General features: G+C 62.2%; 1 protein-coding gene across 2 annotated transcripts; it reads right to left on the bottom strand.

Annotated features, from left to right (window-relative positions):
• Nucleotides 1-763: 763 nt before the first annotated feature.
• On the bottom strand, nucleotides 764-26863 carry FLNA (filamin A). Of its 2 annotated transcripts, XM_004065114.5 has the most exons (48): nucleotides 26716-26839; nucleotides 23089-23577; nucleotides 20101-20349; nucleotides 19900-19997; nucleotides 19656-19803; nucleotides 18954-19072; nucleotides 18784-18861; nucleotides 18532-18694; nucleotides 18247-18447; nucleotides 17574-17711; nucleotides 17361-17484; nucleotides 17051-17187; nucleotides 16756-16949; nucleotides 16464-16577; nucleotides 16227-16370; nucleotides 14860-14983; nucleotides 14617-14777; nucleotides 14441-14531; nucleotides 14178-14347; nucleotides 13869-13986; nucleotides 13507-13769; nucleotides 12220-12817; nucleotides 11960-12133; nucleotides 11711-11873; nucleotides 11473-11633; nucleotides 11211-11381; nucleotides 10672-10795; nucleotides 10427-10583; nucleotides 9659-9848; nucleotides 9476-9499; nucleotides 7060-7307; nucleotides 6851-6946; nucleotides 6616-6718; nucleotides 6386-6526; nucleotides 6150-6278; nucleotides 5789-5962; nucleotides 5531-5692; nucleotides 5236-5439; nucleotides 5007-5159; nucleotides 4788-4910; nucleotides 4416-4682; nucleotides 4119-4256; nucleotides 3816-3931; nucleotides 3144-3276; nucleotides 2266-2442; nucleotides 1884-2102; nucleotides 1597-1800; nucleotides 764-1271 (listed from the first exon to the last, which is right to left on the bottom strand). In XM_004065114.5, the coding sequence occupies exons 2-48, from the start codon at nucleotides 23459-23461 to the stop codon at nucleotides 1084-1086; spliced, it is 7944 nt and encodes a 2647-aa protein (XP_004065162.1). In that variant the 5' UTR covers nucleotides 23462-23577; nucleotides 26716-26839; the 3' UTR covers nucleotides 764-1083. The 2 variants fall into 2 exon arrangements, with proteins under 2 accessions (XP_004065162.1, XP_004065163.1); XM_004065115.5 differs by lacking the exon at nucleotides 9476-9499 and having other exon boundaries at nucleotides 26716-26863.

Raw genomic sequence — 26863 nt, 5'->3', positions numbered from 1 at the left:
GGCCCAGAGCCTGGGGGAGGGGGCCTCATCCCAGTCCCTTGTTCGGGGGAATGGTGGCATGTTCGAGTTACCTGGCAGATGGCCAGGGCCTGCTGTGATTTTCTTTTTTTTTTTTTTTTTTGAGACAGAGTCTCGCTCTGTCGCCCAGGCTGGAGTGCAGTGGCGCGATCTCGGCTCACTGCAAGCTCTGTCTCCTGGGTTCGCGCCATTCTACTGCCTCAGCCTCCCGAGGAGCTGGGACTACAAGCGCCCGCCACCACACCTGGCTAATTTTTTGTATTTTTAGTAGAGACGGGGTTTCACCGTGTTAGCCAGGATGGTCTCGATCTCCTGACCTCGTGATCCGCCTGCCTCGGCCTCCCAAAGTGCTGGGATTACAGGCGTGAGCCACCACACCCGGCCGGGCCTGCTGTGATTTTGAGGGCTGCTTAGAGGGCCCTTGATTATCTGGCCACCTCCACCAGGGAGCCTTCCTGACACCACCCTACCCAGTAATGGGCTCTCCTGCCCAGCTCTTTGCCTCCTTGCTGCCTGGGCTCCATTCCAGGTTGCTACATGTCCCTCTCCTTACGTTGGCTTGAACTCAGGGAGGCAGAGGAAGCAAAGATAGATAGCGCCTTCTGGAGTCAGGGTGGGGTGAAGCAGGAGCCCCGGAGGGAGGTGACCTGTGCTCAGCCCATGCTTTGATCTGCTCATTGGCACCCCTGTCAGGTTGGCCTTGACTGGTCCCCCAACCCCAACAAAGCTACAGCCACCCAAAGGAGAATGGAAGCAAAACTTTATTCCTCTTGGCTGGAGAAGAGAACTAGTGGGTGGTTGTGTACAGGACCCCCATCCCTCACCCCTCCCAGAACCAAAGAAGACAAGCAGCGCCACCAAATGGCTCCCTCTGCCCAAGTGAAAGCCGAGAGGTCAGCGGCTGGCTGGGGAGGCAGGTGAGCGCAGCACGGCACAGGGCAGGGGAGGCTGCAGTGACAGGCGGGCGGCCAGGGCGGCCCAGGGGCCGGGGTTGAGGGGAAGAGGGCGGGGCTGCTTGGGTAGTGGGGCAGGCTTGGGGGCTGCCGGCTGGCACGGGCCCCAGACTCAGGGCACCACAACGCGGTAGGGGCTGCCTGGGATGTGCTCGTCCCCCCATTTGACCACCAGTGTGTACTCCCCCTTGTCCTTGAGCAGGTAGGACACGCTGTAGAGCCGGCTGCCCACGTGCTTCACCAGGATCTCCTCGCAGGGGGTCCTTGGGCCATGAACCCCCACCAGCAGCATGTTGTTGCCTGAGGCAAGAGGGGTCCTCAGTCCCAGGTCCCAGCCCCCTTCCTCCCACTGGTGTCCTGCTCTCCTCTCCTGTCCCTAAGCCAGTTCTGGGGTCACAGTTCTCGCTTCCTAAAGAGCTGCCAGCACCTCCCCAACCCAGGCCAGCTTAGCAGATTCCAGCTCCTCCCTGGCCTTTGTTTGAGGGGTCCAGGAGGTGGCAGGGAGGTGGCTCTAGAAGTGAAAGCCACACCCCAAAGGCGGTCCCTGCTCTCCCAGACACTGGCCATCCTGTGATTTCTGGCCTCATTTTGGTGGGAAGGTGGGCCGGGGGCCCGGGTTGCCCACCTGCTTTGCTGCAGTCTACTGTGAAGCTGCTTTTCTGGCCTATGTAGGCCTTGCTCAGCCCCAGGCCCTTGGCCACCACCTTGCTGGCGTCAGCAGGCCCAGGACCCGGGGCCCCATGCTGGGGGGCACAGGTGGCCTTGGTCAGAGAGTCTACAAACACCGATGATGTCTCGTGGAGGCTGTGGTTGCTGACGAGACGGGGGCCTGCAAGGCAGAGTGGGTGGGGCTAAGAGGTGGCTGTGGTGCCCGGCATTGGGCAGATGCCAGTAGCTTGGCCCCAGGCTCACCTGTGACTTTGGCCTTGAAGGGGCTGCCCCCAATGTGGTAGGGGCCGCCATACTTGATGGAGATGAGGTAGCTGCCAGGTGCCATGGGGGTATAGGTGACGCGGTAGCCCTCAGGGCACTCCTGGCAATCCATCTTCACCTTGGAGGGGCCGTCAATGGTCACCGACAGGGCACCAGCTCCCGCACTGCTCGTGTTCACGACGAACTCAGCTGGGTTCCCTGGGAGCACAGGAGGTCAGGCAGAGCCAGACTGGCCTGCCTCCCTGTCCTCGGCCACCCAGCGCAGGCTTGTCACCTCCAGGTGCCTCCTGTTGTCACCAAGAGCTTGGAGGCAAGGGCCTAGCAGCTGTGTGCACACCTGCAGCCGCACCCACAGACTTACCTGTGACACCGCCTTCCAGACCTGCTCCGTAAGCAGACACCAAGCCTGGGTCCCCTCCATGCCCAGGCTCCCCAACTCGAATCTTGAAGGGGCTTCCAGGGATGTGGGTGCCGTTGAACTTGACGTCAATCAGGTAAACGCCATTCTCCCGAGGGATGAAGCGCACAGCATACTTATCTGAGGAGCAGGGAGTCATGCTGTGGGCCTGGGGCCCCTCCTCAAACCAGCAGATGGTGTCTGTGAGGAACAGCCTCAACCCTGGCCCTCCCCATTTTGCCGGTCCATCAGTGTGAGCCCAGCCACGCTGGGCACCTGCACCCCGAAGCAGACCTCCTGAGGGCCGAAGCTTTAGACACTCAAGCTGCCCACCGTCAGGGTGCATTGGGACGGAAATCTTTTACAAGCCAAACCCAGGCCTTGCTGCCTCCTAAGAAAGGTTACCGTGAACACCATATCCCCTGCATGTTAACGGGCTCAGAGACAGGCAGGAACTTGCTTCAGGTCATGCAGCTGGGAAGGGCAGGACTAGGCTGTGAAATGAAGCCCACTGGGCTCCTCCTACCCGCAAGGCTGCCCCAGGCCTGTGCACAAGTACCATGGCCGTGGCTGAAGGGCCGGGCAGCACTGAGGCTGGACTTTGAGTCTTTCCCTGTGGAGATGGCATGGTACTGCAGGGTAGAAGGCCTTCCTAATAGCTGTAGGTGGCGAGCCACATCCCCAACGGCTTGGGTCACCAATTGGGAAAGGGTTGCCTGGCTTAGGGGGCCCAGGAGTTGGGGCCCCGTCTTGGCTGCTTACAGAAGCGGTACCTTCCTTTTGTACTCTCAGCCTGCTTCCAGCCAGCAGGGCAGGGCGGCCGGGCAGGGACAGGGCCTCACCTTGGTCAATTTCTGTGACATAGCACTCCTCCAGGGCTCCTGAGGGGCTGTGCACCTTGGCATCGATCGCCCCCTTGGCCCCGTTCAGGCTGACTGCAAAAGAGGCTGGCTGGTTGACCTTTAGCCCTGACTCCTGGAAGCACAGCAGACATGGTTAGATGGGGGGGCTTGGGCCAGGGCAAGGGAGGAAGGAAAGGCCCCAGGAGCAAGAGGCCCGCGGGTCGCACTTACCCATCTGGCGTCCAACTTGGTTTAAAGAGGGAGAGCCACTGATTTGCAAGGGGCAGCAAGCCACAGGCGCACATCCCTGCCCCTGCCCCCACACTCTGCCGTCGCACACACCCAGGTGGCAGGAAGGGAGGGCTGCCCCACCCTGTGGGCAGCACCCAGCCTTGGCAGGCTGTCCCTCTTTAAACCGCAGCCCTGGTGCTCAAGGGGCACAGGCTTCTGTTCAAAGCCTTTAGACCTGAGACACGAGAAAAACTCCACGTGGTGGGCAGGATATTTCCTGCCGACCCCAAGCGTGGGCTGCACCCGGCCAGAGCAGAGGCCTGGAACCCAGAGCTGGGCCAGGGGGGTCACTGAACACAGGGCCAAGGCCTGCTCTCTGCGGTGGCTCTGGTCTGTCCGGGCCCAGGAGCCCCAGGTGGGCGGTTTCTCTCGGTGCCTCACCTGAAGGCTAGAAACAGTGAGGCGGCGGGCGTCGCCAGACGGAGAAGCCACAGGCACCACGAAGGGGCTGTCGGGAATGTGTTCCTCGTTGAACTTGACTGAGACTTCGTAGTCACCTGGGCAGGGAAAGAGTGTAAGACCGGCTCATCAGCCTTTGGGCCTCCCACCTCCCACGAACAGCCTGGGTGGCCCTGTGACCTCAAAGTGAAGAGTGAGTGCCAGGCAGGGCTATCTGTGCAACCCCTGGGTCCAATACCCACACTCAGGCCCCACCTCCTCCAACCCCAGCCGGGTTCCCAGTACCTGGCTCCTGGACCACATAAGCCACACCACAGGAGCCGTCCTTGCGGTCCTCAAAAGAGATCTCAGCCTTGCTGGGGCCCTCGACAGCAATGGCCAGGCCTCCGGCACCAGCTTCCCGGGTCCAGATACTGAATTCGGCTGTGGGAGAACAGTGTGTCCTCACTGAAGGCTGCTTCACCAGCCTTGGCCCCCTCCAGGCATAGCCAAGGTAGACATGCCTGCCAGCTCTTTCCTCCACCCCCAACCCCACCCTGGCCAACACAGGAGAGCGAGTGCTCGGGGTGTGAGCAGGCCTACCTGGCACTCCAGCTTCAGCTCTCTCCAGGCCAGGGCCCCCAGCTCGGACCTTGTGGGCTCCCCCTTCCCCTAGGGGCCCCACGGTGAACTGGAAGGGGCTCCCAGGCACGTGCTGGCCCTTGTACTTGACGCTGACTGTGTGTGTGCCCATCTCAGCGGGAACAAAGCGGATACAGTAGGTGTGGTTCTCCCCTTCCACGATCTCGGCCTCATGGGTCTTGCCCGATGGGCTGGTCACCTGGGCTGTCATATCCTGGATGCTAATTTCTGCAGGGCGGGGATGGGCTAGTGAGCAGCAGCCCTGGGCTCCACCCCTCCTCTTGGGGCTGCTTGAGCCCCAGGACCCCTCCCCAGGCTCCCCACAGCCCCTACCAGGGATCTTCAGGCTGAGGTCACAATGACTACCAACGTTGGCCACTGAAGGAGCCCGACGCCTGCGGGTGATGCTCTCTTTCACCCGGCCCTCGCCTGTCACCTTCACAGAGAAGGGGCTGCCTGCAGGAAGAAAGCACGGCCCACGCCCCTCCAGTCACACGCTGCCTGTGGGCCCTGGTGTAGTGAGGGGGGCTGCCGAGGCACTGCTGCACTCACCAGGCACGTGCTGGTCGGCAAACTTGATGTTGATGATGTAGTTGCCTGGCTCTGTGGGGCAGTAGGTGACCCTGCACGTCCCGTCCTCCAGGTCCTCTGTGTTGATGTCCACCTTGCTGGGGCCCTCAATGGACAGGCTGAGCCCACCATAGCCTAGGGGAGGGATACCCCTGAGCTTCGGTGCTATGCACAGTGCTCCCGCCCCAGCTGGTGGGCAGCCACTGCCTACCTGCATCTCGGGTATCAATGATAAACTCTGCAGGCTCAAAGGTGTGGCCTTCATGAAGGCCCTGACCAGAGACCCGAACACGACTGGCATCCCCAATTTCCGACTGGCTGATCACCACCGGGATGGGGCTGCTGGCCACGTGCTGGCCATTTTTCTTCACATGCACCAGGTGCTCCCCTGTCTCCTTGGGCACGAATGAAATCCCTGGACACAGGGCATGGCTGTCAGTCAGGGAGGGCATGGCTCCCCACAGACTGCCTCCTTTCTGAAATCCCTGGACCTTTCAGCCGCTTACCCACGTGGCCATTACGCAGCCGCTTCAGCAAACAGGGCTCCTCCCGGCCCGAGGGCGGGACCACAGTGGCCGTCAGCAGGCTGAGATCCGTCTCTGAGATGTTGATGGGGATGTCGGCAGCAGAGCCGACCTTTAGGTGGGACATACGCATGGAGTCGTCACCTGGTGGGGACAGGCCAGCCATCACTGTGCGTCCAGCCATGGGAGACCATGCCCACCCTGCCACCCGTTTCTGTCACTGCTCCCAGTGCCACCCACCTGTGACCCGGGCAGTGAAGGGGCTGCCTGGGACGTGCTGTTCATTGTACTTGACTAGAATGCTGTAGTCCCCCGGCAGCACAGGCAGGTAGGACACGCTGCATGTCCCATCCTGGTTGTCAGTGCAGCTGATTTCTGCTTTGGACGGGCCCTCGATGGCCAGAGACAGGCCCCCTGGAGAGAGCCGTGGGTGAGCATGGGAACTATGCTGGGGACACTCCAGTTGGCCTGCACTGAGGAGCTCCGATGGCCAGGGCAGCAGGGCAGGGAGCCCCATTCAGGAGTATCTCCTGAGTCCACCCCTTACCCCGGTGAGGGCATCCCGGGCACAGAGCAGGTCAAGACCAGAGCTATTGCTCACCCTCTCCTGCATCCTTGGTGTTGACGGTGAAGGTGGCAGGCTTGTTCACTACTCCATGGGTGAGGCCAGGCCCATAGGCAGTGACATGGCCACAGTTGACATAATCCACATAGAACTGCAAGGGGCTTCCTGAGGCAGGAAGAAGGGCCTTGTGGAATGGCAGCCTCGTGTGTCCCCCAGCCCCATCTCTCTGTGAGGTGGTGGCGGTGGAGTGGGCAGAGGCAGGGCAGGCCCACCTGGGATGTGCATGTTGTCGTAGCGGATGTCCATCTCGTGCAGGCCAGCCTCGCTGGGTGCATACCGCACGGTCACGGTGCCGTCTTTGTTGTCAGCGATGGTGGGCTGCGCCACCTTGCCTGAGGGCATCCGAACCTCCCCTGTGGGGCAGTGGGGCTGAGGTCAGGGCAGCTCATTGGCACAATCTGGCCTCCTTGGCTCCCGAGCTCCTTCCCAAGTCCCCACTCACCTGTGATCTCACCCTTCTTGATGGTGAAGGGGATAACAAGGTCAAAGGGCCTCAGGCTGGTCACATCCAGCCCATTGACACCCACCAGGGGCCTCTCCGGGGCCTGCAGTGGAGACACAGGGCATGGGTGAGGGACAGTGGGAGGATCTGGGGTCCCTCCTCACACATGGTAAACTAGGGGCTCACAGAACACCCAGCTGGCTAGCCCCAGTGTCCCTAGCTGGCCAGGCCGTACCCAAGTCTGCTGGCCGCCCTGGGCGTAGGTGTACTGTGGGGCCAGCTGCTGAGACCGTAGAGGGGGCTGCACCGAGGGCTGGTCCCCAGCCAGAGCCTGCAGGGCAAAGCAGAGAGCTGCTGGAGAGTCTGTTGTCACAGAGGGGCCCCAGGGGAACAGGCCAGGACCTGCCAGATGCCTCTGCTGACCTACCCCCCACCCCTCCTCACCGTCACTTGGAAGGGGCTGTTGGGCACGTGCTCGCCACCAAAGCGCACACAGATGACGTATTTGCCCGGCTGGGGGGCCGTGTAGAAGATGTCGAAAGTGCCGTCCTCATTCTCCACCACGTCCACATCCACCTCTGAGCCATCAGGCGTGCACACGGTGCACGTCACTTTGCCTTTGCCTGCCGCCTTAGTGTCCACAGTGATCACCGTCTCCTCCCCAATCTGAATGGTGGGGCCGATGCCAGCACCTGGTGGGGCAGGGTGGGTCCCCAAAGGGGGGCCAGCGTGTGAGCTCGGGTTCAGGTTGTTCCCGTCCGCCTGCCGCCCACACAGGCCTCTCATTGCCACCACCAAGCACAGCCAGGCCACCAGGCCTCCTGCCCCGCCCTGCCCCTCCAAGCTGGGATGGCGAGTGGTTTCTCAGAAGGCAGGAAGGGTTCTCCTGACCACCTCAAGTGCCCATGTGGGAGAGGCCCGACAGTAGCACCCAGGTGCCTGGGAGGAAAAGGAAGGGCCCACTCCAGCCTAAGTGTTGACAGCCACTCCCTTGCCTACTCAGCCTCGTTCAGCACCATGGCCCACACTGCTGAACGCCAGCATCTGGCTGGGCACACGGCTGCCTGCGCCCTTGTGGCCTGGCCCCGGCCCCCATTGCTGTGTGTGGACGCGGTGAGGCGGAGTCCTGCTGCAGCGTGGGGGGACGTGACACTTGCCTCCCCACCCCCCAGGCCTGATGGTGAAACCGGAGTTTCCTGACAACTGAGAAGGCTCGCGGTGAAAAGCAGCCCGGTGCAGACAGGAGTGGGAGCGGGGAAGCAGGAGGCAGCAGGGTTAGCACCTGAGTTGCGCAGCGCAGCAGGCTTGGCAGAGCGGGGATAGCGCCCAGGGAGACAGGGAACAGGAGGCCCAAGCTACAGCCACCACCGCTGGGTTGCGAGGGCAGAGCAGCTGAGCAGGCTCCAGGGCCCCAGAGTGCCCGAGGAAAGGGGAGAGACAGTGACGTTATGATCTGGGGCTCCGCCGTGGAGGCTTGGGGGGCTGTGGGCTGTGAGGCCTGGCAGTGAGAGTGCCCCCTGCAGCCTGGCCTCCTGCCAGGGAAGCAGCCAGGAGCATGAAACCTACTTGAAGGCCAAGCTCGAGGGGCCCTGCCACCAAGTCCCACTATCGGCCGAGGGCTCCTGCTGCACTAGGCTCCATGCTGGCCTGCCGCAGCCAGGCAGCTCTCCCAGGCTCCAGACCTGGCTGCCGGCTGCCCACGCTGCCCTGGGAGGCTTCACTCATGCGCACCCCATGCCATCTAGTTAGTGGCTTGGGCCCCAACCTCACAGGTACCCGACTGCCCCCACTTTCCCTGCCCGGCTCCCAGCCAACCGCAGGTCTCAGCCACTCCATCCTCAAAGTATGCCTCCTAATTTGGCTCTCACTGAAGCCCCGTGGCCATCAAGCTTGCCAGAGAGCAACTTCAGCCCCCCCTTCCCCCCCGGGCTCCCTGTCTCCCTGTCTCCACAGGGAAACTGAGGTTACTGAGTCTTGCTCCCACCCTCAAAGCCCCCAAGGCCCTGCAATCAGTACTCCCCAGCCTCCCCCGCCCTGCACACACACGCCTGTCACACACACATCGGATCCTACGGCCTGCTCTATAAAGCCATGTCGCTCCTGCCGCAAAACTCTAGCCACCCTCTAACCCTTTCCTTAGCCACCTCGCCCAAGTGCCAGGCCTGTAGCCTCTCATCAGCATCCCTGGGTGTCCCTGGCTGGGGCAGGTGACCCTCCATGCCTGTTGGGGAATGTCTGAATAACGTCACTGCTGGGGGATAGGGGAAGGGGGAAGGAGGGAGACGGGCCACAGAATGCACTTTGGGGCTCTGAGGCTGGGCCGGGCCCCGCCATGCTGGCCGCCCAAGCAGTCGACACTGGCGCTACTGCACTACCAGCCAGCCCCACCCGCTCATGCACCTCCCCCGGCCCGGGACGCAGAGGCCCCTGGAAGGTGGGGATGGGGGTCTGTGGATCTGGCCAGGGCTGGGGCTCCCATTGAGTTGGGGAGACCCCTTGTTCCCTCAGCTCACGCAGGAGCCCTTGTGCCTTCCTGGGTGCCAAGATCCCGAGACCCCAAAGTCCCCAGTGGGGTGCCTCTCAGGATGCACCTCACCCCAAAGCTCTCAGCTGCAACCCGAGTTCTCAGATGGGGAAATAAAGGCCCAGAGAGGGGAAGAGCTGGAGCGGTCATGCTCAGCTCCGGAAGCCTCCCTGGGCCCTCGCCCTCCAGCCCACGGCCTCATCTTCTGCACCCCACCCAACTCTGTCCCTGCCTAGAGCTGCAGCTGGAACTGTCCTGGGAATCGGCCCCAAGAGGAAAGGAAGCTGCCCCTCTGGGCAGGAGGGGCATTGGGAGTGGCCCCAGCAAGCAGCTTACCTAGCCCGTGACCTCCGATTGACACTGAGGTGAGAGGGCAGAGAGCAAGGAGAAAGGTCAGGTGAGTCACTCAAGGGGGCGGCCCCCACTCCCACACGCCGCCCCAAGCAGCGAGCCCTTGCACACAGGCACAACCCAAGCCCCGTGCCGAGCGCCGCAGCGGCCAACAGCGGGCAGGCTCACCTGTGACTGTGCACTTGCTGGCGTCCCCGGTGGGCACGGCACGCACGCGGTACGGGGAGAAGGGGATCTCGTCACCACCGTACTTGATGAGGATGGTGTAGCGACCCGTCACGTCTGGCACGTAGGCCACTGTATACGTGCCGTCATGGTTGTCTTGGATGTGTGTCTTCTTCGGCTTGCCTTCGGGATCCTGTGTGTGGCAGAGGCAGGGGAGGCAGTTGGCCCAAGCCCGAGTAGCCCCGGGCCTGCCTCAGGCGCTCCCAGAGTGCCCAGCGCTGCTGCTACAGGGACAGTCTCTGGGCCTCAGGCCTCTCAACTGCTATGGCGCAAAAGGGCTGCCTGCACCTGGCAGAGTCCAGAATGGAGACTAAAACATCCCACACTTCCCACATGACAACAGGCGCGGCCAGAGAGCTTGGCACCCATCCTCAGCCCCAGGGCCTGGCCAGCACTAGGAGGAGCTCACCGGGGTGATCTCAAGCTTCTATCCTATACCTGCCCCATGAGAATATTACAGGTGGGGAAACTGAGGCACAAAAGGCTTTGGTGACGTGCTCAAAGTTAGCAGCAAGTGCATGTCTGGGGAAGCCTGTGCCTGTCACCACCATCCTGAGGTAGTCACAACCTTAGCGAACCAAAGACAGGGGCCCTGTCCTTCCCTGCCCTCCTTGGTGCAGCTCCCCAGGGAGATCAGACACCGGCCACCCGCAGCCCACACTCCAGCCGCCCAGGCCCCCCTTGCCTCCCCTGCCTGTGCCCGGGGCTCACCGTGATCTGGACAGCCAGCAGGCCCTCCCCGGCGTCCTTTGCATCGATGGTGAACTCCACGGGCAGGCTGGCGGGCACGCCAGTGGTGTTGAGCCCGGGGCCACTGGCCTTCACCTTGCTGGCATCATGAGTAGGCAGCACCTTGACCTTGAAGGGGCTGTGAGGGATGGTGTCGTGAGCAGTCACACGGGTTCTCAGCATCCAGCCTGGGCCACTCCCCACAGGCAGCAGGCCCTGCCTCTTACCTCCGGGGTACCTCTTCATCTCCGTACAGTACTGAGATGCTGTACGGCCCTTCTCGGCTGGGCACATAATTGACGGTCTGGGTGCCATCAGCGTTGTCTACCACGTCCACTGGCTCCACCAGGCCTGGCCCCAGCCCCAGGGACAGAGCCTCAGCTAGTCTCCTGGGCCTCCATTCCTACCCCACCACACTGGACGGCCAGGACCCAGCCCCAGGCTTAGACCTCGCTTTATCCTCATCCACCCGACCCTGGGAATGGCCTTGACCCCCTCTGGCACGAAAGACACCCATCTGGGTGCCAGCTGTGACCCTTGCCTGCCTGCCTTCCTGCCACATCTGCTCAGTGACCAGTCCCATCTGCTCTACCTCCTCCAAGTCCCCCACCTGGCTGCACTGTCACCTGAGGCTCTTCCAAAAACACCTACACACTTGCACCACCTCTGCACTCTGGGCCTCACTTTGGGCCTCCAGTTTCCTTTCCCGGCCCTCAAAGAGGACACTGCCCTCCCGACCCCTGGCTCCAGGCATGCAAACACTCACCTTTGGGCCCTTGCACTTTGACCTGCAACGGGGCCACACCAGCCTTGCTTGTGTCCACCTGGAAGGACTGAGGGAGGTTGGCACGAACCATGCCTGGGCTCAGGCCGGGCCCAGAGCACTTGACCTTGGACGCATCTGTCACATCATGCACAGGGACCTTGAAAGGACTGCCTGAGGGTTGGGGCAAAGGGATGGCGGCTGTATGAGACAGGGTGGGGACAAGCAGACAGTCCCAGCCCTGCCCTGGCCGCCACCTCCTCACCTGGCACTTGATGGCCACCATAGGTGACGTTGAGGCTGTAGGTACCAGCCTCATAAGGGATGTACTCGACCGAGCAGCTGCCGTCCTTGTTATCCATGCAGGACATCTTGGCCTCAGAGGGGCCCTCTACAGCCAGGCCCAGGCCGCCCGTGCCAGCTCCCCTGGTCCAAACAGACAGCCGGTCGTTCCTGGGGTTCCCAGGCCCACCAGCCACACAGGCTCCTGGGGGCTCCCTTACCTGGTCTCCACAGTGAACTTGTTGGGCTTGTTGGTGGTGCCACTTTGGATGCCTGGCCCGTGGACACGCACCCGGGAGGGGTCGCAGCCCTCGGTCACGGGCACCTGGAAGGGGCTGCTGGGCACGGGGCTGCCGTCGTAGGTCACGTCCACGGAGTGCAGTCCTGGAGGAGTGCAGGCCAGGTCAGGAGGAGCCCGGGCCACCCCACCCACCCCCGTCTGCCAGCCTGTGGGAGTCCCCAGCACGCACCCTCCTCGTAAGGCGTGTACTCCACTTTGTACATGCCGTCGCCACGGTCCTGAACGTAGGTCTCCGTCAGGTTGCCTGAGGGGTTGGCCACACGGGCCTTGACGTGCGGCCCTCCGGTCTGTGTCAGAGCCCGGGCGTCCACACTGAACTCAGTGGTGGCCTCACGGAAGACACCTGCAAAGGCACAGAGAGGAGGCTTGGGGCTCTGGGGTTCTGGTCCCTGTCCCCGCTGTCACATACTCCACGGCAGGGCAACTCACCCTGGCCCTCGATACCAGGCCCATAGCACTGGACACCGGAAGTGTCCACCGCAGGTTCCACCTGCAGCTTGCTGGGGAAGTTGGGCACGGGCTGGCCGCCGTACTTGATGGTGACGGTGTAGGCCCCGGGGCAGAGGGGAATGTATGTAATGGTGTGCGTGCCGTCACCGTGGTCCTGGATGTACACCTCGGCCGGAAGCCCCGCCTCCGAGCAGATCTCAATGGTCAGCTCCGCGCTGCCTGCGCTCGAGCAGTCCACTTGGAATTGGCCCACCTCCCCAGCGGTGGCCCGCTCCAGCCCGGGGCCTGAGCACTTGACTTTGGATGCGTCAAAGCAAGGAACCACGTGGGCCTTGAATGGGGAGCCAGGGATGTGGGTGTCAGCGAAGAGGATGTTGATGTTGTAGTCCCCGGGCTCGGTGGGCACGTAGGACACGGAACATGTGCCATCCCCATTGTCCAAGCACTCGAGCTGCGCCTCGCAGGGGCCCTCCACCGTCAGGCCCAGGCCACCTGTGCCGGCGCCCTTGGTGTCGATGGTGAAGCGGGCGGGGGAGCCTGCACTGCCTCCCTGCAGCCCCGGCCCAAACGCCTTCACCTGAGGGAAGAAGGGGTCAGGAGCCAAGGCCACGCTGTGCCCCGATCCCAGACCTCCTGCTTGACTTTCCACCTGCCTCCCCTTGCCCTGGCTTCCTGCCCTCACCAAACAGGGACACGGGTGGGCCCAGGCTGCCTGCCAGATGGGCCATCCATCAGTCATAAGGACAAAAAGGAGGGCAGGGCGTGGTCACTCAAGCCTGTAATCTCAGCCCTTTGGGAGGCCAAGGTGGGTGGATCACCTGAGGTCAGGAGTTTGAGAACAGCCTGGCCAACATGGTGAAACCTCGTCCCTACTAAAAATACCAAAATTAGCTGGGCATGGTGGCAGGCACCTGTAATCCCAGCTACTTGGGAGGCTGAGGCAGGAGTATTGCTTGAAGCCAGGAGGCGGAGGGTGCCGTGAGCCAAGATCGCGCCACTGCACTCCAGCCTGGGCGACAGAGTGAGAGTCTTTCTCAAAAAAAAAGAAAAAAAGAAATTCTTCAACCCTGATGACTTTTTGTGGGTTTCTATTTCCCTCCTCCCCTTTACTCTCACTTAAACAGGGTCAAGGTTGACAGTCTGTCTCAGGAAAAAAAAAAAAAAAAAAAAAAGGATTTAGGGCAGGTCTGGAGAAGATGGGGTACCTTTGGGGCCCTCAGAGAGCACAGTGGGTTCTACCCTTAGGGCCTCCCATACCCCAATTACCTTGCTAGGCTTGGTGGGGGCCACAGCTTCCAGAGGAAAGGGGCTGCCAGGCACAGGCACGCCGTCATAGGTCACCTCCACCTCGTAGGGCCCTTCCTCACGGGGCACGAAGCGCACCACACTGTTGTCAGCCCCCAGGCCTGGCTCCACCTTGCAGGGCACCGCTCCACCCGAGGGGCCCACAATCTTGGATGCCACTTTGCCTTGACCACCAGCACCCTTTGATTTGACTGTGAACTCCTGGTCTTTGCCAATGTCCACCTCTGTGGAAACGATGAAAGGAAGGAGAGAGACATGACACCCAGCTTAGCCAATCCCTGGATGTGACAAAGGCCTTTGCGACAAGGGCCCCAACTACTTACTCTCTCCCAGGCCAGACACCTTGATCTTGCTGAGGTCCAGGCTTGGAGATACTGCCACTGAGAAAGGGCTCTTAGGGATGGGATCCCCTCCATAAGTGACATTGACGCCTACTGGACCCTGGGAAGGGTGCAGAAGGGAAGGGGGTATTTAGAGACACCAGAATTGCTCCCCAACCCCCTCCTGGGCCTCCATGCCTGTCCTCTCCCAGGTAAGGAATGAGAGTGGGCAGAAAGTCCCTCGGAGCTGTCCCCTAGGCTGCTGCATGAGGAGGCTGGGGACTCGGTGACTGTAGTGGAGGGTGTGGCTACCTGCTGCACAGGCGTGTACTTGACTGTGTAGGTGTTGTCATGGTGGTCGATGATGTCCACATCTCGCACTGCATCCCCCTTGGTGAGTCCTGAGAACTGGACGTCCAGCTTGCCTTTGCCAGCGGCTTTGGCATTTACTGTGAAGTGGGTGGGCTTGCCAAGCTCGACACCTGAGGAACACACAGGGACCATGTAGGGGCACCCTGCCCCAAGCCCTCCTACCCTTGATGCCCCGCAACCTGCCATGGGGTACCTGTCCTCACCAGTGCGACTGAGGCCAGGGCCCTCGGCCTTCACCTTACTGGCATCATGAGAGGGCTCCACCTTGACTCGGATGGGGCTGGTGGGCGTGGCCTGCAGGCAGTGGGAGGAGAAGGCCTTAGAGGAGGGCAGATGTCATCCACAATGACATCTTAGCGGCCAGGAGCGCAGCACCCACCTGGTCAGCAAAGAGGACCATAATGGTGTAGCTGCCAGCCCCCCGGGGCGTGTACTTGACCGTGAAGGTGTCATTGTCATTGCGGATGATGTCGAAGTCGATGTCAGCTTCGGCAGGGCCTACCACTCCAGGGGCACACTTGATGCCGATGCTGACGTCCCCTGCGGCGGGGAGAGGAGCGGAGGCTGAGACCTCGCAGGGACACCCCAGCCACCTGCCCTCCCACCCACAGCCAGGCCTTACCCTGGCCAGCCTCGGCACAGTCCACAGTGAAGTAGGTAGGCTCGTGGGCCTTGAGCCCTGTCTTGGCTACTCCGGGGCCGTATACTTTGACCTTGTTGGGGTGGCTGCCAGCTCCCACATTCACCTGCAGGGCACAGGGGCAAGGGCAAGGGCATGAGCAGCCTGGAGGAGACTCAGAAGCTCCCTCAGCTACACTGGCAGGCACACAAAATGGTCCAGCTGCCTTGGGAAGAGTCTGGCAGTTCCTCAGTTGACCACAGAGGGACTGTGTGATGCTCCGGTTCACTCCGAGGCAACTACCCAAGAGAAATGAAAGCAAATGTCCACGCAAACACCTGGACTCACTGTTAACAGCACTGTTCATGATCACCAAAGGCAAGCTCATCCTCAATATCTGTTAGCAAGTGAACGGAAAAATGGAACGTGGTCTGGCCACACAATGGAGTATTATGCAGCAATAAAAAGAAATGAAGCGGCCGGACGTGGTGGCTCACGCCTGTAATCCCAGCACTTTGGAAGGCCAAGGTGGGCGGACCACCTGGGGTCAGGCGGTTGAGACCAGTCTGACCAACATGGAGAAACCCCGTCTGTACTAAAAATACAAAATTAGCTGGGAATGGTGGCGTATGCCTGCAATCCCAGCTACTCAGGAGGCTGAGGCAGGAGAGAATTGCTTGAACCTGGCAGGCAGAGGTTGCAGCGAGCTGAGATCACGTCATTGCACTCCAGCCTGGCAATAAGAGCAAAACTCTGGCTCAAAAAAAAAAACAGGACGGGTGCAGTGGCTCATGCCTGTAATCCCAGCACTTTGGGAGGCCGAGGTGGGCGGATCACAAGGTCAGGAGATCGACACCATCCTGGCTGACACAGTGAAACCTTGTCTCTACTAAAAATAAAAAAAATTAGCTGGGGGGGGGCGGGGGTGGCAGGCGCCTGTAGTCCCAGCTACCCGGGAGGCTGAGGCAAGACAATGGTGTGAACCTGGGAGAAAGAGCCTGCAGTGAGCCGAGATCGCGCCATTGCACTCCAGCCTGGGCGACAGTGCGAGACTCCATCTCAAATAAATAAATAAATAAACAAAATAATTATAAAGGAACAAAGTGCCAAGACATGCTAAACATGAATGAAAACACGGAAAACTTCGTGGTGAGCGAAAGAAGCCAGACACAAAAGGCCACGTGGCACACAGTTCCATCTATAGAACATGTCCAGGATAGGCAAAGCCACAGCAGAAAGCAGGTTAGTGGTCACCAGGAGCTGTGGGACAGGGGAGTCAGGATGGCATGCTACAACCACTTGAAATGGACAAATCGTGTGCTATGTGAATGCTATCGAGATGGATTAAAGGCCGGTGGAGGTTGGCTCACCCTGAAGGGGCTGTTGGGGATGCTGACGCCTCCCCAGGACACCATGGCTGTGTGCTTCACCGGCTTCCTGGGCACGTAGGAGCAGCTGTAAGTGCCATTGCCGTTGTCCTTGACCAACGCCTCCACAGGGCAGCCTTCATTGTCCTGTCAGGCAGATAGGAGCAGGTGGCCTGCTGGTCAGTGCCCAGGCCTGGGTGCCCACACCTGCCCTGCCCCCAACACCCATGGGTGCTCTACCTGGACTTGGACCCGAAGTGGGGCCTTGCCACCGTGCTTGGCATCCACTGTGAACTCTGCTGGCTTGTTGACGGCCACACCCGTCTTCTCCAATCCAGGCCCACGTGCCTTCACCTAGCGGGAGACCACCCAGCTGTCAGGGGACCAGAGCTACAACCCAGGCAGGGTGGCCAGGGACACAGAGTGCCAGGAATACTGCTGGGGATACCAGCCCAGGGCCTGGGCTCACCCCCACCAGACCCCAAGCAGGAGCAGCAGGGCGAGACTTAGGCCATCACAGCCTGCTCTTTACCCTGTCTGGGTGGAAGTCCTGGGGCGCGTCACGGATGTCAGCCATGAAGGGGCTGAGGCGGATGTCTTCGCTGTTGCACAGCACGTGAACGGCATACTCGCCAGCCTCCTGCGGCCAGTAGCGCACATCACAGGAGCCATCACCCTTGTCGTCACATTCGATCTTAGCCTGCGATGGCCCTTCCACCGAGAAGCCTGACAACAGCCACCAGTCCCCTCAGTGCCCTGGAGCCTCAGGGTGGGCTGTCCTTGCCATCGTCTGTCCCCAGGTGCCCATGCTGCAGCCTCCAACTTACCCAGCGTGCCCACGTCGTCCCCAATAGCCTCCACCACAAAGTCTGCTGACTTGCCAACGACGCCGCCCTCCAGCCCAGGGCCCCAGGCCCGTACCTTCTGATTGCCACACTCGGTGCCCACCTTCACCTCGAAGGGACTGCAAATGCGAGAGCCACACAGGGAACACCGAGGATCACCACGTGAGCCAGCGTGGGCCCCACTGTGGCGGCCAGGCAGGAGGAGCCCATGTGGCCCCTCATCATCAGGTGGGGAGGCAGAAGGAAGAGGCAGAGCGTGCAGAGCTGGGAGAGGGATGCCTGGGGGCCTCACCTGCGCCCGATGTTCTGACCACCCCACGTGATGGTGACGATATAGGTTCCAGGGACCATGGGGTAATACTCGAAGCCATACACGCCATCCCCCAGGTCCTTCTGCTTCACGCGCTCCTCTCCCTCTGCCAAGACAAGGAGGGCCTCAGGCCTGCCCAGCAGTGAACCCGGGGGCTGCCGCCACCCATCCTGGCCTGGCTCCAGGCCAACTTACTAGGGCCCTTCACGGCGACCTTCAGCTCCCCACTGCCAGCGCCCTTTGTGTACACCTTGAAGTCAGCTGTCTCCTTCACCCGCACACCCTTGGGCTGGAGGCCCCGGCCAACCGCCCGGCAGGCACTCGGGTTACAGGCTGCAGGCAGAGGGGCCAGCTGAGCACCAGCAGCTCGGCTGGGCGACCCCTCCCTTGCCTCCCACAGGGCCGGGCTGTCAGGACTGGTGGGTCCCTCAGAGCTTGGCTGGAGGGGGACATGCAAGAAAGAACTAGAAGGGACCGTGACCCCAGGAACTGTGGCCTGGGCCAGGACATGGCAGGCCTCCTCCCACCTGCTCCACACCAGCCCAGAGCCCCCCATCCTCCCTTCCAAGAAGAAGACAGATCCAAGTACCGTTGACCCTGTGGGCAGAGCAGAGAGCAGCAGGTTTCTAGACAGCTGGAGCGAGCTCTTCCGAAGGTGAAAGCGTGAGGAGAGAGATGGAGAGGGGCGAGGAGAGGAGAGGAGGAAGGGCCCCAGCAGGGGAGGAAAAAAAGCATGTGCCCAGACAGTAGAAGCTCAAAGAGTAGGGGCCCCGGGGCGGGCTGCAGCGGGACTGGCCCAGGGGGTCCCCCTCCTGTGGGAGGCCCAGACTGCAGTGCCACAGCAGAGGGCAGTCAGGGCCGGGCCTACCTTGGCCAACAGTGACAGTGTAGGGGCTGCGAGGGATGGGCACGCCGGCAAACGTGACGTGCACGGTGTGGACGCCCTCCATGGTGGGCTGGTAGCTGCAGCGGTATGTGCTGTCGCCCCGGGCCTCCAGCTGAGGCTCTACGGTGCCCTTCTGTCCCATGGGGTCCTGGATCACAACCTCGACCTCACCCGTGCCAGCTCCTGCCACGAGGCACCTGCTCAGCTCCCAGGCCCCAGGTGCGGCTCTCCCCACAGACCAGCTGGGCCTCGGCAGCCTCCCCTCACCTGCCGTAAAGATCTCAAAGTAGGTGGTCTTGTTGGCGATGTTGCCACTGGGCTCCAGGCCGGGACCTTGGGCTGTCACTTTGCTGGCGTCACCCTGTGACTTATCCACGTACACCTCGAAGGGGCTCTTGGCGATGTGCTGGCCAGCAAAGAGCACAGTAACCTGTCCCCAGAAGGGTGGGCCGTGAGGGTAGGGCTGGGGGCCTCCAGCCACTGCCTGAGGTCACAAACCTCCCCCCGGCCAAGGCTCACCTTATGAGTCCCCGTCACCTCGGGGACGTACCAGACGGAGAAGGTGCGGTTCTTGTCGTTATTGGCGGTCACTTTTGCCTGCGGTGGGAAGGAGCCTGTGAGCCTTTGCTAAGAGCAGCCCCACTGAAAGGGAGCGCTGCGGGGCCTCTGCTGCCAGCAGCTGGCCCTACCTCCTCCTGGTGTCCGGCCGGGTCCTCCACGTACACCAGCACCTCTCCCTGGCCAGCACTTCTGGTCTCCACAGTGAACTCTGCCCGCTTCTTCACCATGTTGCCTGTGGGCTCGATGCCTGGCAGGGGAAGGCGAGCCAACCACGGGCCAGCTGTTAAGGCCACAGCCTCACCCCTCCACCCTTCAGCCCTGGACGTTAAGGCTCAATGCCCCTCCCTGCCGGCCCCTAAGTCAGGCACATTCCAAACTGGGCAAGTTCATTCAGTGTGAGCTGCGGCACAGAGCCTGGCCTCGGGACCCAGCTGTGCTCTTGCTGCTGGGACAGGCCCATGCCTGTTTTCTGGAACATTCATTCTCACCGCACTGGGCCCTTGTTCCTGTGTGAGCCTTGACTGGGTTTTAGGTCCCTGTTACTGAGACCTGGTTCATCTCCATTTATAATAAAGACCGCTGGATGCTACCTCCCCGAGGACCCCACGCAGCAGGCTTCTGTGACTGGAGAAACCTATTCGCATTCTCTTGTCTACTCAGTGGAGTGTTTTCACTAGTCCCAAAAACCCACTCCTGTCTGACTCTTGGGTGGCTTGATCACCTAGCCGCCATGTAACCCAAGACCCCTCGGGACCGCCACGTTTAGATGGGACACTGTCTTATGGGGAAGACGTTGGCACACGGGTGCACCCCTGGCGGGGCTCCCTCACCTGGCCCGTAGGCACGGGCTTTCTTCGGGTTCAGTTTGGGCCGCAAGGGAGCCCCTGGCTTCAGCTTGGCCTTGGGGAACTGGGACAGGTAGGTCATGACAGAGTGCTCGTCCACGTTGGGGTCCACAATCTCCTCGGGGGTGATCACCTGTCACAGGCAGAAAACAGGAGCCATCGGGCCTCCGAGTCTCTCCCAACTGCCGATCCAGTCCCCTACAGCTGTAGCCAGGCCGGGTGGGTGTACCTGGGGGATGCCCAGCCAGTCATCCGCCTGCTGCATGGCCTCTCGCGCATTGGTAACGGGCTTGCTGGCGTCCCAAGAGTCCCAGTCAGGACACAGGCCTGTGACGCAAGGGAGGCTGTGAGTCTGGGGGCCGCAGAACCCCCTCAAGGGCCGCCCATGGGTGACCACAGCCCAGTCTCTCCTGCCTCTGCGCCCCCTCACCCGGGGCACAGCTGTCCACCAGGGCGCCCAGGGCCCGGCCGCTCTGCCAGTCCCGGCTGAAGTTGGTGATGGGCAGCTGCGGCAGCTTGTTCTGGATCCAACCCAGGAGCCTCTGCTTGGGGGTCTGCTTCTTGGCCTCCTCATCCTCCTCCTCGTCCCACATGGGCATGGAGATGGAGTAGTGCAGGATCAGGGTCCAGATGAGGCCCAGGATCAGCTTCAGGTTCCCGTCCACGATGGCCTTGCTGTCTGTGAGTAGAAGAGTGGCCATGCTGGGCACACAGCTGTGCGGGAGGGGCCGCTCCCAGGCTTTGGGGTCAGGGTCTGGCAGCATGGGGTAGCAGGGGCCAAGGAGGAGGTAGATACCCCCTCTTGGCCAGTGGTAGGATGTGGATGAGGCCCTCTCTGCCCAGGGTCCCAGGGGGTGTTCAGAGGTGAAGGAGACTTTGGGGTGAGGGCAGATACACACAGATACACGATGCCAGCAGGGTATGATTACTGCCAGAAGCCCTGGGCCCAGAGGAAGGGCAGAGGGCAGACCCAGCCCGCAGATGGGCAGCTCTGGAGAACAGCTGGACAGTGTCCACAGCTGCCAGAGCAGGGGTCCGCCACACACCTCAGGGGCCTATGGGGAACCAGGAGGAGGAGGCTGACTCCAGCTGGCCCAGAATCCAGGGCCCATGACCTGGAGTGGGGCTGGGGCTGAGGAAGAGGAAGGCGGGTGGCCCTGGGTGGTTGGGAAATACAACTGTTGTTCCAGGGTGGGTGGGGTGAGGCAGGGGAAGTGGGGGAGTTGGGCAAACGCCCTTTGGGTGAGAGATCGTGACCCCCGCCACCACCCCCACTTCCTCTACCACCTCGAAGACCCAAGCTTGGAGTTGGGAGGCCACAGGCCTAGCCAGGGGAGGGGCCCAGAGCCCAAAGGAACCAGCAGTTGGGCCACATGGCCCTGACTCACTGGGGCCCATCAGGAGATGCCGGGGTGGCAGCAAGAGACACTGGGAACCCCCTTGCCACCCACTGCCTGACCCACTTGCCACCTAACGGGCCTCTGGGCCTCGGCAGGCTCGCCACAGGGGAAGTGGTTAGGGCGGGTCCCTGACACCCCCCATCACCATGGCAACCCTGCTGGGCTCTGGGCCCCACCCAAGGCTACTTCTGGGTCTCAGGCTTTAGAAGCCCTGTCAGCCTCCCCCATAATCAGACAACATACTTCTCTGGTGAGTCAACTAGGGGGCGGGCCTATGAGGAGGGGCTGGGCTGTCCACGGCAGCTGCTTCCCAGCCCAGCAGGCAGCACCTGGAGGGCCAGGTGAGCCGCTCAGAGTGGCCTCCCCAGTTCCCAGGTTGGTCCTGGCCCCACGAGGCTGCCTTTCATTCTCCCCAAATGGCAGCAGGGAGGGGGGCTCAGAGAGGACCAAGGGTGCAGGGCCAGGGAACAAGGCCAGCCAGGGCTTCCCATCAGGCCCCCACCCCAGTCCAGCCTCAGACCCCTCAACCACCCCCACACGGGGAGCAACCAGGCCCACCAGGTCCATGTTAGGCCAGCCTACTCCGTCCCCATCCCCCTCCCAAAAGAGAGAGGGAAGGATCAGGGCCCAGGGCTGGAAGACTGTCTGGCTGGATGGCCCCGCCCCATCCCACCCCCTTTCCCCAGCCCCTGGGCCAGCCAACCCCTCCCTCCCCTAATCACTGCTGCTTTCCAACATTTTTTTGCCTTATATGGCAAAGCTCTGGGAACTAGGCCTGCTCCAGCCAGCTCACAAGGAGGAGGGGAGCTGGGAGGAGGGAGGAGACCCCCCCCAAAGAGCTGGGGTGTGGCCCGCCTCCCCACATCCGGTCGCCCCCCCCACCATCCAGGACTGAGATGACTCAGCTTGGCTAGACTGAGGCTGGGACTTGGGGGGGTGGGCCTGCCCCTCGCCTCAACTGGCATTCCAAAGAAAGAACTTTGGTTCTTGGGATCTGCCCTCTGAGTGGCTGGGGGAACTCAAGTCTTGGTCCCTCACTTTCTTGGGTTCAGCAAGGGCCATTCCAGGGCTGCAGGGTAACTGGAAGGCCTCTCAATTCTGAAGAAGAGAAGACTCATCATCCTTCTCCTCTCCCTGTTCCACATCACCCCCAAGTCACCCATTCTGGGGCCTGCCCTCCCATGCAGCCCCTATCTTGAGAACAAACTGGGATGCTGCAGCAGGCCCGGTCAATGCCAGCCTCTCCAGTCCAGTGACACAGACACTGGGCTGGCACAATGCACGCTGGAGCATCTACCAACCAACTCCTGCGTGCTACACGCAGAAAAGCAAGGCCTACATGGAAGCAAGAGTTTGGCCCAAGATGAAGAGAAAAGTTGGCGTCCAAGTAGTCTACAAGCCAGGTCCCTCAGTCAACCACGCCCAACTCACCCCGGGTGCAGTTTTGCTAACTATGCCTCTTTCTGGCCCCCAGGTTGCCTGTGTGTGTGTGTGTGGGGGGGGGGGGGTAGATCTAAACTGGTGGTTGGAGCCATCTCCGATGGGCGACCCATCCTCCAGGGACACAAAGAGCTCCAACCCACACTTCAGAACCAACGGGCGTCTGAAGGCCAGAGGGCCCTCTCTAAACAGCTGTGGCGGGAGAGCCCGGGCCTCCTCCTCCTCGGGGATGGGGCGCAGGGCCAGGAGCCTGCCCAGTGCCCGACCCCCAAGGCCCACTCCCACCGCGAGCACAGCCGCAGAGGCGCGGCCTGCGGAGGATGTGAGTTCAGCCTGGGCGCCGGCCAGCCGGGGCGCAGCGGGCGGGGGCGCGTAGCGGTTCGCACGCCCGGCCGGCCAGCCAGCCAGCCAGCCCGCGCGCCTTTGTTCTCCAGGCCCTCGTGGAGCAGAGCAGCCGGAGGCCTCGGGAGTTGCGCCGCGGCCCGGAAGGGGGTGGTTTGGAGGGGTCCGCCCGGGGGGATGGAAGGACGCACGGAGTCCCCGCCCCCGCCCGCCCGGCGCTTCGGGGCGTCCCTCACCGATGGACACCAGTTTGATGCTCTCGCGGTCCAGGAACTCGAGCGCCACCGACACGTTCTCAAGCTGCATTTGGCGGAAAGTGGGCCGCTGGTTGTGCTTGCGGTGCATCTTCTTCTGGCTGAGCACCTCCAACAGCGCGATGAGCCGCAGCCCGTCGCTCAGGTCCGTCTGCAGGTTGGCGATGCGCTTGCTCACGCACTTCAGGTGCTCGTTGCACCAGCGCGTGAAAGTGTTCTGCTGGATCTTCTTCCACGGCGCGTCCTCCGCCAGGTCCTTCTCGGTGGCCGGCATCTCGGCGTCCCGCGTGTCGACGCCGCCGCCCGGAGCCGCGCCTGCTGCGCTCTGGCCCGCCCGAGAGTGGGAGCTACTCATTTTGAGGCGCGAGAAGCCGGGGGGGCGGTGCTGCAGCCTCGGCGAGGGGACGGCCCTTTAATTAAAGTCGCAGGCACCTAGGCGCGCGGGAGGCGAGGCAGGGAGCAGAGGTTGCGCTGCGGAGAGAGCGAGCCCTTTAAATGCGAGCGGAGGGCGGGGCCAGGGGCGGGCCTCCTGCGGGGAGGGGCCGTGGGGTGGGGCTTCGAGGGCGCGCCTGCCCCACCCCGCCCCGCCCGTTGGAATGCCCCCACTAGGCCCCCGGCTTCGGCTGATCAGACACGAAACCCGGGCTCCAGGGTGGGTCGCTGGGCAGTGGGGTGGGCAAGGATGCTCCCAGCCCCGCAGCCTCGCGTTGGCGCTGCAGGAAACGCGCCCTAGAGCGAGGAAAGGCTGAGCAGTGTCTGGCGCGGGACTGCTTGGCCTGCAGCCGGCGCGCCTTACAAGGGACTTTCCTTCCCCAGGGCCCCTGCGGGGGGTGGGGTGGCTCTCGTCCCTAAGTCACTTGGGCTCTGCCCCGTCCCTGCACATCCCTACCCCCCGCCGTCATCCCCCTTCCCCGGGCCCCCAGGGCCTAGGGTTCCCCGGCGGCATCCCGGTCCGCCGCCCCGGCAGCGGCGGGAAGGGGCCAACCCTAAGAGCGAACCTCTGGAGAGCGGCAGCCCCGGACCAGGCACTGCCGAGGGCGCTTTGTGTGCTCATCACCTGGGAAGCGGCTGCAGGGCAAGGCCTGCGCCTACGCGGTCCCCGCAGACCCCCTGCCACGGGCCCGCCTTCCCAGTCTGTAGGGCCCTCGCCCGCGCACCTGTGCCCGCTGCTTCCCACCGCCTCCCTCTCTGCTTCCCTCCACCCGGGAGGATATGGGGCACTGGGCCAGGAGGCCGCCGGCACTCCAGGAGCAAGCAGCCTTCGAAGGGGTCCGGGCATGCCAACGGGCACGCCAGTGGGCGCGGGCAGAGGGCGCCGTGCGATGCATGCAGAGACGTGTGCCCGCCTAACCCTTCATGCCAGTTCACCCGGGGCACTGGGGGGAGCTGAAGCGGGGGTTCCTCTCCTGTCGGAAAGTCCCCTTAGCCCAGCGTGGCCAGGGCAGGGGGCAAACGGGAGTGGCATTCCAGACCCACAGGGGCCTGCTCAGAGGTTCCCATAAGACTTGTCAGGCTCTGAGCACCTGGGTGCAGAGGAGGCCTGAGGACAGGGATCAGGGGCCTGGGGGGTTGTGTCCCCAGAGCCGTGGGGGCTCTTCACTCAAAATTTTCTGGTAGATAACTCTGGAGATGGTGCAGTGGCTGCTGTGCCGAGATGTAGACTGGGACCAGGGAACGGTTGGGGACGCTCACTGCTACTATCTTCAGTCAGAAGCCAGCCTGCCTATGGCTTCCTTCCCAGCGTGCACTCCCCTCCCTCTCAGTCCTCGGTACCTCCCCTCTCCAGAATGTTTCCTCCTCTGAGTGTTTTTTTTTTTTTCTAGGAAGGCAGGTATCTGTCCCTCCTGTTCAATTCTAGTAATAATTAATTTATCTGCTAAAGACCAGTGAGAGATGGAGGCCCTGGGTTGGCCAGCTCGTCATGCCCAAATATGGTTGACTCTCCTGTAGCCCTGGGTGTCTACATGACATGTGGTGGGGCTGTGATCCGCCCAGCACATTCACTTCGGGGCTGCCTGTGGCCCCACTGGTTTTTCCCACTAGTAGTGGTGTTAGGGGGTGCAAATGGCATTTTCCAGTACTGAGGCCAACCCCTGTATATTGTCCCCTCTCCTGACCACTTTGAGACACACCTGCACCAAGTGCGCCTGGGCGTCTGGGAGCTGGGGTGGAGGTGGGAGGGAGGGCTGGGAAGGGGGAACCCATACAGACCCCTCCCTGCACGGGCCCCATTCAAGACGGGCTTGAAGTAGTCCTTCTGGTTCCCCTGCCCCACTGGAAAGCAAGTTCCCAGGCACGGAATTCCATCAATAATTGACTCTCTCTCCACTAAGGCCATTGAGCTGGGTTGTCTGGGTTCATTCCTTAATCTTCAGAGCTCAGGGAAACTGAGTCAGAGTGACCAGTGGTCAATTCCAGCAGAAAGGGTGTCAGGAGGTGGGTGCCGTGTCTTCCAGCCCTAGCTTTTCCCTATTTAGAGGAAACAAGGAATGGGCGTGTAGAGGGTTCTTGTCCCCAGAACATAGTATCACCGCCAGATGTCGCCCGATCCCAAAGCCACCAGATCGGGCAGTCCTGGGAAGCCAAAATCCAGCTCTTTCATATTTTCCCTTATTTGGAGTAGATTCTTGGATGTTAGACACCCCACCCACCACACCACCCCTGGCCCTCAGACCCCAGGCCAGACCCTCCCACTGGGAGGTATAGCCCAAACCCAGGGGCTGTTCAGCTGGGATCCCTAAGGAGCCGTTTCTGGGCCTGCGTAGCCAGGGGGCGCAGGAGGGAAGGAAGCAGCAGATTGGCAAGGTGAGAAGAGACCTGTGCTGGCAAGTCCAGGTGCGGCAGGTGAGGTCGCCCATTCCCAAGCTCCCACCTTGACGGTGCACTCGGAGCACTTACAAATGGGTCTGCCAGTGGATTTTAACCTACTTTGCCTGGCCCCAGGTGGCATGGGAATCTGGGGACATTGTTGGTTACATCCTGGCTGGCAGTGCGCATCCAACTCAGAGCCAACCTGGCATAGGGCCCAGGGCCCAACCAAGGAACCTGGCCTGGTCTCATCCTCACCATGGCCCCCATGGAGTAGAGCAGCCCCAGAACCAGCTCCCCTGTGCCCAAAGCAGCTGGTGCCCTGTGGACTCGAGCCAGCAAGGGACGCGCTGTCCCCCTCCCAGTGGGCACACTGGCTGAGAAGTGTCCTTCCAGGTGGCCACTCGCCCTGAGTCCACACAAGTTCCTGGTGTCAGGGCCCTTCTCTCTCAGATAGGCATGCAGTGGTCCGTTCATGGGCACCCACGCAGGCACCAGTTTCCTGGCAAGTGCCCAGACACCCTCTCTCTCTCGGGGACCCCCCCATGGCCTCAGGCTCCCACATTCTTGGGCACAGATATGGCTCGTGGGTCAACTAGGGAAGCTATTCTCTGGACACTCACTCCCAGATGCCAGGGGCGCCTCCATCGGCTCACGCATCCCAGCTGAACCTGGCCCGGACCTGGGCGCGAGCTGGCGCCTGCGTTCTCTGGCCTCTCTGGCCGCCTTCTCCAACCCCGCCCCCGGCCGACGAGGAGCGCGGCGACCCTAAGGCGCGAAGCCGGGCCGCGGAGACCTCACCTGCTGTTCCTGAGAGCGACCGGTGACCGATGACCGCGGGGTGGCGCCCGGATCGCCTTCGCGCCCGCGCCAGGCGCCTCGGGGGTTCTGTCGGCGTCCGCTGCGCGCGACGCGCCTCCACGCGAATGGGCCGCCGCCGCCCGCCTTC

This window comes from Gorilla gorilla, chromosome X (genome assembly GCF_029281585.2).
Source record: "Gorilla gorilla gorilla isolate KB3781 chromosome X, NHGRI_mGorGor1-v2.1_pri, whole genome shotgun sequence".
In the NCBI taxonomy this organism is placed as follows: domain Eukaryota; kingdom Metazoa; phylum Chordata; class Mammalia; order Primates; family Hominidae; genus Gorilla; species Gorilla gorilla.
The sequence above is the reverse complement of the archived record's forward strand: the minus strand, read 5'-3'. Positions and strand labels throughout refer to the sequence as shown.

Bases quoted from the DNA above. Each gene is read 5' to 3' on its own strand.
- FLNA (XM_004065114.5), bottom strand. From the start codon at position 23,461: ATGAGTAGCTCCCACTCTCGGGCGGGCCAGAGCGCAGCAGGCGCGGCT. The intron at 16,950-17,050 runs GTAAGTTGGAGG...GGCTGTTGTCAG, and splicing joins GGACGACGTGGGCACGCTGG to GCTTCTCGGTGGAAGGGCCA. The intron at 4,257-4,415 runs GTAGGCCTGCTC...GTTCTCCCACAG, and splicing joins AGCTGAAGCTGGAGTGCCAG to CCGAATTCAGTATCTGGACC.